The sequence below is a fragment of the Ctenocephalides felis genome, unplaced genomic scaffold (genome assembly GCF_003426905.1).
Source record: "Ctenocephalides felis isolate EL2017-DRISC unplaced genomic scaffold, ASM342690v1 CF-g0.4_SCAFFOLD_01604, whole genome shotgun sequence".
NCBI classification, from domain to species: domain Eukaryota; kingdom Metazoa; phylum Arthropoda; class Insecta; order Siphonaptera; family Pulicidae; genus Ctenocephalides; species Ctenocephalides felis.
Window position 1 is genome coordinate 8008523 of NW_020537758.1, and position 14160 is coordinate 8022682.

The 14160-nt window shown below is 28.1% G+C and overlaps 2 protein-coding genes across 2 annotated transcripts in view; both read left to right on the forward strand.

Annotated features, from left to right (window-relative positions):
* LOC113373308 overlaps positions 1-14160 on the forward strand; it is a 54855-nt gene that overhangs the window by 20227 nt on the left and 20468 nt on the right. The window lies entirely within an intron of this gene.
* Positions 635-2112, forward strand: LOC113372247 (NAD kinase 2, mitochondrial-like). Its single transcript, XM_026612572.1, is given in 3 exon segments — positions 635-1011; positions 1014-1098; positions 1101-2112. Coding segments are annotated over 3 exon segments (1242 nt in total). The 5' UTR covers positions 635-693; the 3' UTR covers positions 1940-2112.

Genomic DNA, 14160 nt, shown 5'->3' on the forward strand with positions numbered 1-14160 from the left:
AAATATATATTTTATTGCACTGTATGCGTATATGAATACACATACATACCTAATTGTTTATTTAGAAAATCCTACATTATATATCCCATTTGACAGTTGAACCAAAGACGTCAAATTTTGAGGTTATATTGAAAATTTTATCATCTTGTATTATTATGCTTATTTATCTATGATCTTGTACTTCAAAAATGTTTTTTTTTGTATAAATATTTATACATACTGGTTTAATTTAAAAATCTTATTTTCATACCTGATTTGCCTCTTCAGTTTCATGACGTTTATGTAGATTATATTAAAATATTTTTGATTATACAAAATATTCGGCAAAAAATGTATTTTTTTAAGCTTTGTATATGCATTTAATTATATATATATATATATATATATATATATATATATACTTGTATATAATTGTTTATACCAAAATTTTTAATATTGATCCTGATTTTTGAGGTTAGGTACGTGTAAAGATCATTTTCCCATAAGTTTTTAGGTTATAATTTTTACAAATTCTGTCAACAATCTTCAAATTTGACGTCTATCTATTTTTCACTTTGCAAGTCAATAATATCATGTTATGTTATCTTTAAAATGTTTTCAGCACGTGACACTTTGCGTTTGACATTGATGACATATTGCGCACTTAACCTCAACATTAACATCGCATGAATAAGTCAATTTAAACATTTTTAAATGTATAATCATAGTACACTATTGAATCGTATAAATTCGAGTGTCAAAAATGTTCGTTTCAAATCGATACAAGGGGATAGTTGTCAGGTGCCTTCGGCACCTAACCTAAAACTCCGGAAATGTTTGGTGGTGTCAAAGTTGTCCAGATATGAATTCGAGAAACTGAGACATCCTGAATTGAATGCTGAGGAATTGGAGTGTTTGTTGAAAAATCGGGGGAATGATATACAAGCTTTGTTGCATTATTATAATTTACACAAACAGTTCGAGAATAAAGTTACGAAGACTTTGAGGGATTTGGGGATTGAGGTGCGGGTTGTCAACAGGATAACAGCACAGCCGAGGCTTTTTTATGGAGTGATTTGGTGGTACCTGTAGGAGGCGATGGTACGTTTCTTTTAGCAGCCAACGAGCCCGGTGTATTAAAAGACCTTTCGTAGGCTTAAATTCGCATCCGTCAAGGTCCGAAGGCAGTCTATGTCTGCACCGTTATTATTCCGAACATATTGAGGAAGCTTTTAAAAAAATCCTGCACGGGGACTATCATTGGTTCAACAGGAACCGCATAAGAACCACGGTACGTGGTGATGGTTTGTACGATCGTGACCGTTTTCGTAAAGTAGACCTACATGACCATACTATGAAAACCAGGATGGTGTCCAGACAAATTGATAAACATGATGTGGAACCTAAAAATGTTGACTCCAGGTGCACCAGAGTCCTCCCATACCTCGCGTTAAACGAGGTCTTCATGGGCGAAAATATGTCTGCACGTGTTTCGCACCTACAAATCTGCATCGACGACCAGGACACAGTCACCAAAACTAAGTCTTCTGGTCTCTGTGTTTGTACAGGTACTGGTTGCACATCCTGGCACATGAGCATCAACAGGATATCATCCCAATGTGCAAGAAGACTCTTGGAAACAGTACGCAATTTAAGTCCTTCCTCCGACATCAAAGCCACCGCCAAAGAAATTTCTTTAGCCTACAACGATAGTTTAACATTCCCGCCATCCGATGAACGGATGTGTTACTCTTTACGCGAATTAATTTCTGTCGGAGTCTGGCCCCACCCGAAAGGCATAAAATCCAGAGGCTTCGCCAAAAAGTTAACAGTTACCTCCAGATGCATCGACGCCGGTTTGGTCATAGACGGCAGTATATGTTATCCTTTCAATGATGGTCTTCAGGCCACTCTGGAGGTTTTACCAGAAGATACTTTATATACGATAACTTTAGATTAAAATATCATTATCATATGATGACTGCATTTCTAGTATTCTATAATATAGTTTAGCAAGATGTATAACTTATGTTTCTTGTGTATTATTTGAGGAAAAACGACGTGTTTTAATATTGTTGTTATAGATGTTTGTATGATTACTATTTTTGTACCAAATATTTTTTAGATTTTAATAAAACCCACCGTTTATACCAAAAATATTGTTTTATTTAATTAAGGAATTAAAAATTATTATCCAGAATTTGTTTAGCCAATTTTTGGAAAAAATCTAATAATCAGCTAAATCAATAAGAATTGAGTTTTATTTATTTATTTATTTATTTTACAAGCCGTCGGTATAATAATATTATAATAAGGCTTAAGTCAATATTTTATAGGTTTAATATAATTAAATTAATTATTAGCTATTTGATTACTTATTTATTATTTAATTTATTTACTATAAACTTATTTATATTTAGTTAATTTTAATTATTTTTAAATATAACTAGTTTGTTTGTTGCAAGTATTTTATATTACTTACTGCAATTTCTGTGCCAAATGATTCAAAATGACTTCAAATGTTGAAATATCGTAAAATTAGCAAATCAAGTTTTTTCGTAAGAACATAAATTTGTGCTATGTGCAGTTAAAAAAAAAATCTGCGTTCTGACTAGCTTTATTCAAAATTTTATTATGCAAGTGTATATAACAATTTTACTAAATTTTAGTAAATTTCATCTAGTTTTTACTTAAATAAATAATAATAATAAATAAATCGAAATGCCCAGAATACAATTCAAAAGTTATTTGAAAAAATGTAAAAAAATGTCCAAAATCGACATACTAATAGAATTCTTTAATCAGCACGCTTCAAATATAATAGAATGTTTAGAATTTAAAGGAGTGCATTTATTTTATTAAATTTAAGTAATTTATTTAAGTGAATTTTATCTAGTATTCACTAATGTAAAATAAATCAGAGAGCCCGGAATAAAATTTAAAAGTTATTTAAAGTAACGTAAAAGAATATCCTAAATCGACACAAATCGAAAAATTGAATAAATACTTTGTTAATTTAAAAAAACAAGTTGTAAGTTAAAGTCAATAATTTTCAGGTATTTGTTATTCCTAAAAATTCCTAAAAAATATTTTTTAGATTTTAATAAAAGCCACCGTTTATACCAAAAATATTGTTTTATTTAATTAACCAATTAAAAATTAATATCCAGAATCTGTTTAGTCATTTTTTTTGAAAAATTGAATTAAAACTTGTTAATTTAAAAAAAAAAACAAGTTGTAAGTTAGAATTAATAATTTTTAGGTATTTGTTATTCCCAAAAATTCCTAAAAAATATTTTTTAGATTTTAATAAAACCCCCGTTTATACCAGAAAAATTGTTTTATTTAATTAACAAATTAAAAATTAATATCCAGAATTTGTTTAGCCATTTTTTTCGGAAAAATTGAATAAAAATTTGTTAATTTAAAATACAAGTTGTAAGATAAAATCAATAATTTTTTAGGTATTTGTTATTCCTAAAAATGCGTAATAAATTAGAAGTAAGTGGCAATTTGCCAAGAGACTTTACATGAACTTTCCAATATATGCAAATAATCGACTAAATCAATAAGAATTGAGATTTAGTCATTTCGATAAAATTAAACTTATTAAGAAAGAGTTCATAAAACACTAAAATTTGACCCACACACTAGCTACAATTTTTCTACATTTCTTTGAATAACTCAAAAACTTTGTACCAGGCACTCTTTTCTAGTTAGTTTAGCAGAAACTAGATAAAATTCACTATATATTCCTATCACAAATACTCTCATACAAAAAAATCAAATAAATTAGATTTGAACTCGCTACAATATGTCCAAGTTTGCAATTTGCAATATACGTAAATTAAACATAGGGTTGTACTAAATTTAATTAAAAAATATTTATAATAGTATTATAAGTCATATTTTATAATTTCACTTCATATTGAATACTGTTTTCCTAAGAAATGCTGTTAGGGGCTAGTTTTTGCCTAAAAGTGCACGCAACCTGGATCGACGCGTCATTTTAGGTTAACGTGCACCCGCGAAATCTTGGGAAAACTTTTATTTCTGTTTTTACTCTTAGCTATAAAAAATTTGATAAATTAAATTATCTAAATATGAGTTTATGATGTATTATTTTTTATGTAATTTATAAAACACGTAAAAACAGAATATTTAACTTTAATTTTAATTCGATTAATTTTTTTTCCAAATCATTTTTTTGAATAACTCGAATATTTTGTACCAAGCACTCATATATATTTTTGAAAGAAAAAATAACTATGAAATTATTGAATTTTTTTCCAAAAATTATAAATTAAAGAAAAAAGTTTAGTACTGAAGATGAGTCAAATAAAAAATTTAAACGTATGAAATTTATTAACAAATAATTTCTACAACTAGATTTAACAATATATGGCCTATAAAATAATTAATACTTACAACAATTTTGTTCCTAAATATTTTCAAAAATTATAGTTCAATCCTTGACTTGCATATTTAAAACTCGAGACATCCGTTGAAGGCGAGTAAGCAATACCCAACTGTTTAGTATTCTGATGTTCAATATTTGCTGCTGATTCAGCTAAATTATAACTAGTTTCTGATGCTGCAGCTGATGGCTGTTGGAACTGCACTGGACCCGTCTTTTGCTAAAGGAATAAAAATCACGTAGGTTATTACCTAATTTTTTTCCCAATGTATCCATTATTTTTACCTGATATTGTTGCTGAAACAAAGCCTGCAACTGTTGTTGATCGAATTGTGGTTGATAGTATTGTTGCACTTGTTGCGTCGGTTGTTGATAGTACTGATCATTTCCTGGTGCCTGGTAATACTGCTGTTGAGGCAATACTGAGTTACTCAAAACTTGCTGAGGTTGATAATACTGGTAGTGCTGATTTTGTTGAATCTGTTGCATAGATTGCTGCTGTAGTTGCTGAAGGGACTGTTGTTGTAACTGTGATGTTTGTTGCTGGAGCAGCAAAGCTTTTTGTATAGCTTCAATAGCCGGACGTCTTATATCCTCGGTGAAAGCTGGTTGAGGGATGGCATTTGCATATTGACCCAAACCTGCAAAAAATAAGCATCAAAAATATTTATCACCTTCAACAGCATTTGCCTTTTAGTGCAGTAAACGGAGATCGAAAAAGGGTATAACCTCTGAATCAGTGGCGTAACTATAGGGTGGCGTGGGTGGCAAAATGCCACGGGCCCCCGACTTAAGGGGGCCCCGACCCAGGAAACCGCGGACTCGGAAATACATTTTTAAATTGTACATAAATTTTATTTCTATTGAAACTTATATTTTATATGTTTTCAGTTCAAAATCGGAGTTAATCATTCAACCAGGCTTGCATCGAACTTACATTCGGCCGAATATCGAATAGTATCAGTGGCGTAGCGTCCCTTTGCAGGGCCCCGTATCAAAATTTGTTTGGGGGCCCCCTTAAGAAGCAATTTTTTATCACAAAATATAAAAATACATAAAAATAGAAAATTAGTTATTTAGCATTCTAATGATTTTTCTATCTAATTTTCTATAATTAACTTCCCGTAGGGTAAGTTATTGTAATGGGCCGAAAATCGAAATTAAGAATTTTTACATTTCTCGACGTTTTAAAGGTTTCTGAACGTTTTGGCATACCTCAGAAAAAATGGATGTGTGTGTGTGTGTATGTATGTATGGATACAAATTTCCAGTCACGTTTTCGGGCGCACGGATCAACCGATTTGAATGGTTCAAAAAACATTCGATTCCTATTGAGGGAAAAGAGCTGATTAGTTTTTGGCGAAAGCAGGTCCAGCGTTTCGGAGATACGGAGCAAAGAGTGCAGAAAATAGAAATCGACTTTTTGAGAGAACGGAGTATTCGATTTGAATGATCTAAAAAACATTCAATTAGTAACGATTGGGAGAAGCGTCTATTAATTTTTTGCAAAGGCGGCCCCAGCCATTTCGAAGATACGGAGCTAAATATGTAAAAAATGGCAGTTTTTGAGAGAACTAAGCGTCCGATTTTAAGGATTCAAAGAACTTTCTGCTTGTCTTAATAAAATAATTGATTTTGGATTCTTTTTTTTTTTAGTTTTTTTTGTATATCGAAAATAATTCAGATTTTATTTTTATTCTGACTAAAGTTCTAATATAACATAAATAATTAATTTTAAATTTGCAATTTATTTTATATACTTCTTATGAATATTAGACAATGTTACAATATTTTAATAACCTATTTGATAACATTCAGTATTCCTCAAACATTTCGTTACGGTACGGGAAGTTCCAGCAATTTGCCTTAAGGCACGATGCCATACACCCCACTAGTTAAGATTTTTATTGACATTATTTTGTTCATTACATGATTTTCTTTAAAATGTATATTTTAGGAGAACCAAGAAAAACGCCAAAAATATATGAATTTTTAGTGGCCAGTAACTTGAAAAATATTAGTTTTTTTATAAATCTTTAAAAGACATTTTTTTCCGACGTTGTTTTGAAATAATGTAATTACACAATTGAGAAGGGGTGTCATTCCCCAGAGGGGTAGTGAAACCTAATTCCGACATTTCATGCAATTCGGAGCACAGAAAAAAAATCAGACCCAAAACGCTCCGTTTACTGTACTATAAGGCCTTTTGTATTATAAACCAAGAGCAAAAAAGCGGAAGGGAGATATTTGACAACCTAATATTTGTCTTTTATTACCTGGTTGTTGGTAAGTTTTCTGCGATCCCGCTGTCTCATATAAATCGTCTTGCTGTTCTGTGACTTCTGCAACTGCTGCAGCAGGCCTTATTTTCGTGGCTGCTGGAGCAGAATAACGTGCCACAAACATTTGGCGCAGATGAGGAGTTGCTATGGCAAAAGCACTTTTATGTGGCGATCTGATGAAGTGAAAAATGCTGGTACCTGCTGGCATAAAAGTCACTTGCTGCTGCATTTTTGCTGCTGAAGCAATCGAGGCAAAGAGGAGGATCGAGGAAAGTATTGGCAGGCGGCAAGATTTCATCTGGAAATAGATAGTTTACAAATTAGTACTAAACACACACTGTTTTTTTTTTTTTTAATTTCAATAATTATTACAAACTGCTAATTTATTAACACCAAGTAATATTGATAAAAAATAATATTAGGTTGTCAAATATCTCCCTTCCGCCTTTTTGTATTATAAACCAAGAGCAAAAAAGCGGAAGGGAGATATTTTGACAACCTAATATAAATTTGAATAAATAAAATAATATCCATAATATGATTTAATGTAAAATAAAGCAAATAATAATAAAAATAAAATGAATACATAATATAAATAAATTTCTGAATAACAAAATATTACTAGTAAAATAATAAAATATAACAAAATAACAATAATAGAAATAGTAAGATAATAATAATAATAATAATAGTAATAATATAATATAATAATAATAACAATAATAAACAATAATAATAATAATAATAATAATAGATAATTTAAGAACACACACACACTGGAATATACACAGTGAATGTCCTAAGAGCGTTGTTTATGAATTTTTATGATTTAAATTATTTTTTGTAGTTCTATCTGATTAAGTATGTTAATTTGACTAACAATATGCAAAGTTTCATTAGAACAGCAAAAAATTCTATAATTAATTACGAAAAAACTACCAAGCTGATCTTTACCAAATCTAATTAGCAGGACTCCAACAGAAATCTTTCGAACGGTTTTTAAAATTTTAAATCAGTTAAGTTAAAAATCGCTGCTCATGAATTTTTATGATTTAAATTAATTTTATAGTTCTATCATGGTTTGGATGTTAATTTGACTAACATGTGCAAAGTTTTATTAGAGCAGCAAAGAAAATTCTACAATTATTACGAAAAAAAAAACCCAGCTGATCTTTTTCAAAATCTAATCAGCAGGACTTCGAACAGAAATCTTTCGAATGGTTTTTAAAATTTCAAAATCAGTTAAGTTAAAATCGCTGCTTATGAATTTTTATGATTTAAATTAATTTTTGTAGTTTCATCATGATTTAGGATGTTAATTTTAACTAACAATGTGCAAAGTTTCATTAGAGCAGCAAAGAAAATTCTACAATTAATTACGAAAAAACGACCAAGCTGATCTTTACCAAAATCTAATCAACAGGACTTCCAACAGAAATCTTTCGAACGGTTTTTAAAATTTTAAAATCAGTTAAGTTAAAATCGCTGCTTATGAATTTTTGTGATTTAAATTAATTTTTGTAGTTTCATCATGATTTAGGATGTTATTTTTGACTAATGTGCAAAGTTTCATTAAAGCAGCAAAGAAAATTCTACAATTAATTACAAAAAAAACAGCTGATCTTTACCAACATCTAATCAGCAGGACTTCGAACAGAAATTTTTCAAACGGTTTCTAAAATTTTAAAATCATTTAAGATTTTTTGCGAGAAAATTAATCAGCGTGAGTCCTTATCAATTTTCCCCAAATGAAAGATTAAACTTTACCATAAATTTTAGTGTCAAACGATTCAGAATGAATTACAACGTCATAAGAAACAAAACTAGCAAATTGGATTTGGCTAAAACATTCTTATCCTTCGGGAAAGTAAAAATGAAAATCGATTTATAAATTTTGTTCAAATGTTTTTAACTTCCCGTAGGTAAGTTATTATTTCTGAACATTGTAGCATACCTCAGAAAAAATGCATGTAGCTGGAATTTTATATTTATACTGTCCAAATATTTGTTAATAAATGATAAAAAACTTGAAGCTCTAAATATTTACTGGTCGTAGAAAAAAATCCGAAAATATCCCTAAAAAACAGGCCGTCACATAGGAAGACCCTCTTAAGATTTTTATTGACATTATTTTGTTGATTACATGATTTTCTTTAAAATGTATATTTTAGGAGATATTTGCAAAAAAACGAAGAAAAACGCCAAAAATATATGAATTTTTAACGATTTGTGTGTCCGCAATATATCGTCCACGTTTTCGGGTGCACGGATCAACCGATTTAAATGATTCAAAAAACATTCAATTCCTATTGATAGGAAGATGTGCTGATTAGCCTTTGGCAAAGGCAGGTCCAGTAGTTTCGGAGATAAAGAGCAAAGAGTGCAGAAAATATAAATCGAATTTTTGAGAGAACAGAGTATCGGATTTGAATGCTAAAAAAAGCATTCAATTCATAATGGTGAGGAGAAGTGGTGATTTATTTTTGGCAAATACAGGTCCAGCCATTTTGGAAATACGGAGCAAAATGTGCCTAAAAATGACAGTTTTTGTAAGAACGAAACATCCGATTTGAATGATTCAAAAAACTCTCTGTATGTGTTGACAAAACAATTGCTTTTGGGAACAACTTATTTCAAAATTAATATTTTTTTCCGAAATTTTTGTTTGTATATCTTAAATAAATCGGATTTCAATTTTAATTTCATATAAAATTACAAAGTTTAAATTATTTTGTCAAGCATATAAATGATCATTTATATACTTGACATAAATAATTTAAACTTTTGCAATTCAGTTTATATAATTTTTAGAAATATGAGATAAGGTCCTTTATTTTAACTCCGCTTTATAAAGTTTCATTTATTCACTTTTTATGTAAACTTATATAAACGTCCAATTTATAAGCTTTTCTAATTTGTCTATAACAATATATTTAAAAACATTTAATATTCTTCAAATACTGCATTACAAAACGGGAAATTCTAGCAATTTCCTTAAAGCGCGATGCCATACACCATTAGTTTAATTTACCATTTGTAATTTACAATTTTTTCAATTTTTATTTGTTGAATTCGATAATTAGTTATTTTTCTAATAACAAGTATCAAGTTTCGAGATTTCAGAATTTTGCCACAAATTTTGATCAGAAGAAAATTGTGATTTTTTAAATCCTGAATATTTTGTTTTAAGAATCATTAAATCTATTTTAATTAACTTTACTTTTATTATAAATTTAGCTTTTGTCGACACCAAATTTAAACATAAATCCTCTTATCTCGTCCTCACACACAGAATTATATTAGCAAAAAATCGAGGCACATAAAAATTTACACTAATGAATTTTCTCACCTTTAATTAATTAAACGTTAAACTATTAATTTAAAATAAAAATTAATTATTTTATACAACAATAGAAACAAAAACAATGACGATTTGAAATCCACCATACTTAATTTCTCTGTATTTATATATGTATGATGGTTTAGCTAATTGGGGAAAAGTGGGGACTCTACTGACTCGCAAACTGATCGCAAAATATACATCCAGGGGGGATAAACATTAATATAAGATATGAAATCCTAATTTTATAAAAAAAAATGCAAAGGAATGCATGAATTCATATTTCAAATATATCTATGAAATTTTTATAATATAATTTAACCATTATTATGGTTTCAAGTATCATAAAATATTTTTATCTTTGCAATTTATTATTTTCATATAAATTTCTTGGACAAAATTGAATCATTTAGGGGAATGTTTAAATATAATTTAATTGGAAACTAGTGATGCATGGCATCGTGCTTTAAGAAAAATTACTAGAACTTTCCGTACCGTAATTCAAATTTTGTAAAAGCGTGGGATAGAAAATCGGTTTTATTGAGCATTTTGATTTTTTTTTAAATTTTGAAATTTCTCGAAATATTTGAAAATATTTGATTTTAAACAAATGGCATTTTTAAAAACCTTTTTTTTTTGAATTTGCGAAATCGCTGAACTTGCCTTTGCAAGAAACTTAATAAATTCTTTATTCGTCAATACTAGTGGAATATTTTTTGAATCATTCAAATCGGATGCTCGTATCTCATTTCTATTTTCTCGTATCACTCAATTTATATTTTCTGCACTCTTTGCTCCGTATCTCCGTAACGGCTGGACCCGCCTTTGCCAAAAACTAATCAGAACATCTCTCCATCAATAGGAATCAAATGATTTTTGAAAAATTCAAATCGGTTGAGGGTGCTTCCAAAATCGTCGATACAATATTGTCCACACACATACATCTATTTTTTCTGAGGTATGCCAGAATAATAGTCATAAAAAATTTTTAATTGTTAACTGTATTGTTAAAATATTAATAATTAGTTAACCAAAAACTTATTTTTAAAATACACTTAAAAAATTAAAAAAATGTGAAACAAAATATTTCCTTCATCAAAATACCTAAAAATTGTAAAAGAAAAAAACTTATATTGCAAAAATACTTAATAATAATAATAAAAATGATAATGATAATATTAATAATAATAATAATAATAATAATAATAATAATAATATTAAGATACTTCAATTTGCTAAAATATCATAAATAACCTAAAATTTGTTAAATAAAATAATTATATTGTAAAGGTATTGTGAAGATTATTAAAATACATTAAATTTTTAAAAAATACTTGCAACAAACAAACTAGTTATATTTAAAATAATTAAAATTACCTAAATATAAATAAGTTTATAGTAAATAAATTAAATAATAAATAAATAAGTAATGAAATAGCTAATAGTTAATTAAATTATATTAAACCTATAAAATATTGACTTAAGCCTTATTATAATATTATTATACCGCCGGATTGTAAAATTAATAAATAAATAAATAAATGAATGTTCTGAAACCTCTGAATCGTCAATTTATGCAAAAAATTTCGATTTTTAGATAATTACTGTAACTTATCATACAAGAAGTTAAAAAAATTGGAAGAAAGTCCAAGAATTCCCATTTTAAATTTATCAATAAAATTATTAAAAACATAATTTTAATATTTTTATTCAAATTTTTAGGATTATTAGTTGGTAAAATTAAATCATTAGGTGAAATCTTAAATATAATTCAATTGGAAATGAAAAGACACAAAATAACTAGTTGAACTTACCAAAATGTGTAATAATTTATTTTTGTTCTCTAATTTGAGAAAGTTGAGAAAACATAAAATTAGCAAATCGGATTTTTTGACAAAAACATAAAACTTCTTCGGAAAGTTAATAATGTTTCAAAACTGTTTTGAATTAAATCTAGAATTCCTATCTCATGTTAGTAAAAATTTATATTCTTGCAACGTCTCAAACGTAGTCTCTTATTTTTATTCATTAAGACGAATTTAAAATAAATCAATTAGAAAAAACTGCGAGATAAAAATCGCTTTTGAACAGTTTGTAGAAATTAGCAATAAAACTTTATATAGAATTAATAAGATGTCATGAGATGAAATATCGGTGGGAAAATCTTAATCGTCAATTTGGATCACACCATATGTCATGCAATCTATCTAATTCATCATAAGGTCTCTGAACCCTTTAAACATAACACAATGAGTGTTATTATCACTACAAATGTCATTCAATTATTAAATTATTAAACTTTCGCCGTAGAAGAGACAGTTTTAAGAATTAGTTTAGTAGACGACTTTCGGTTTCATGTGGAGAATTTAAAAAAAAATTAATTCGGACGCGTCTCGCCTACTGAACGACTTAATAATGCATTCAGTGATGCTATCACGTAATTTTGGTTTCAATTTTGGTAAATTTACACCATTTGGTGAATTGGTATTCTTCTAGAGTCTTGTGGACGTGAAGAAAGCGTTGAAGAAATTATAGACGATTTCGTAATACAAACAAATACATACACTGATATAAATAAATGAATAATTATTTCAAAGTTGGATCAAGATTTTCAGGTATTTTTATAAGATGATGTATAAATGTAAATATACAGTTTTGATGCTATTTCACGATATATCAACATTAGTACAGTTTCTTATAAAATATTAGAGCTTAGTTTAAAATGTTTTAAAAACGTCACAAGTTTTTTTTTGGAGCTGATGTCTTGTTCAAAGTTTGAGCAAGATTTTCAGGTAATTTCATAAAATGCTGTATAAATCTAAATATGCAGTTTGATGCGGAATGTAACTAGCTATTTTACGATATAGGTTGTCAAATATCTCCCTTCCGCCTTTTTGTATATTAAACCAAGAGCAAAAAAGCGGAAGAGAGATATTTGACAACCTAATATATAAATATTTGTATAGTTTCAAATAACATGATAAAGATTTGTTAAAAAATTTAAAAAAATGACAATTTTTTTTTTGTGCTAATGTCTTGTTGAAGGTTTGAGCAAGATTTTCAGGTATTTTCATAAAGATGAATAAATCTCAATATGCAGTTTGATGCAAAATTTTACTAGTTATTTTATGGTATATGAACATTTGTATAGTCTCGTATAAAATATTGAAGCTTAATTTAAAAATTAGTTTAATTACGTTTTTTTGTGATAATAATAGCTATGATGATTAAAGGAATCGAATGTTTGGTTGTAAATAGATTTGTTTTTTATTAAATGAAAAAGTTACAAGTTTTATGTAAATTGCTAACCTGATTTCTGCATTTTTACCAAAGGAGAAGTTTATATTTGCACCAGAAAATCCATAGTGTTTTTCCGACGTTCCAAGTCATTCTGAATCACATGACACCACAATTGGAAAATGAATGTGTGTGTTTGTATGTGATTTTTGGATTTGCATATCAATATTTTAAAACGTGCGTTTACCTGCTATAAGAAATTAAAACCTGTCTACATCTGTCTTGAATCACTTGGACTTTTTGCACGAAGATTTGATTATTAACTAAAATTTAGTGAGAGTCTATACAAAATTAAATTTAAATTTGAATAATACACAAAAGCTTCTAATTAAAGAAATGAAATTATTAACATAAATTATAAAGTAAAAATAAAAGAAGTTACTATATATATTTCCGAACCGGAGCAGTTCCGGATTTCTACGTTGAATTTCGGATTTTACCTAATTTTAATTAAAATTTACTTTACGCAACCAACAAATGAATTACATAACACTATCAATTATAATCTAGCCTCATAAATTCACAAACGACTATGATTATTATTATATTTACCCAAAGACAAAACATCGTACTTTATTACTCGAATTTTAATTAAGAAACAATATGTGTCATGTGTCGTCTGATATCTCCGACGTTTGTTTTTAAATGGATTAATTTTTATAAACAAAATAACGTGAAATAGAATACACCAGATACGAAAATATTTAATCTTATCAATTTTGCAACAATACTTTTGCACATTTGCTAAATATGAGATACTAAATTTACAAACAAAGAATTGTGTTACGAGGATTTCTAAGAATAACATATGAGCAGAATACATTCATGCAAATATTATAAACAAA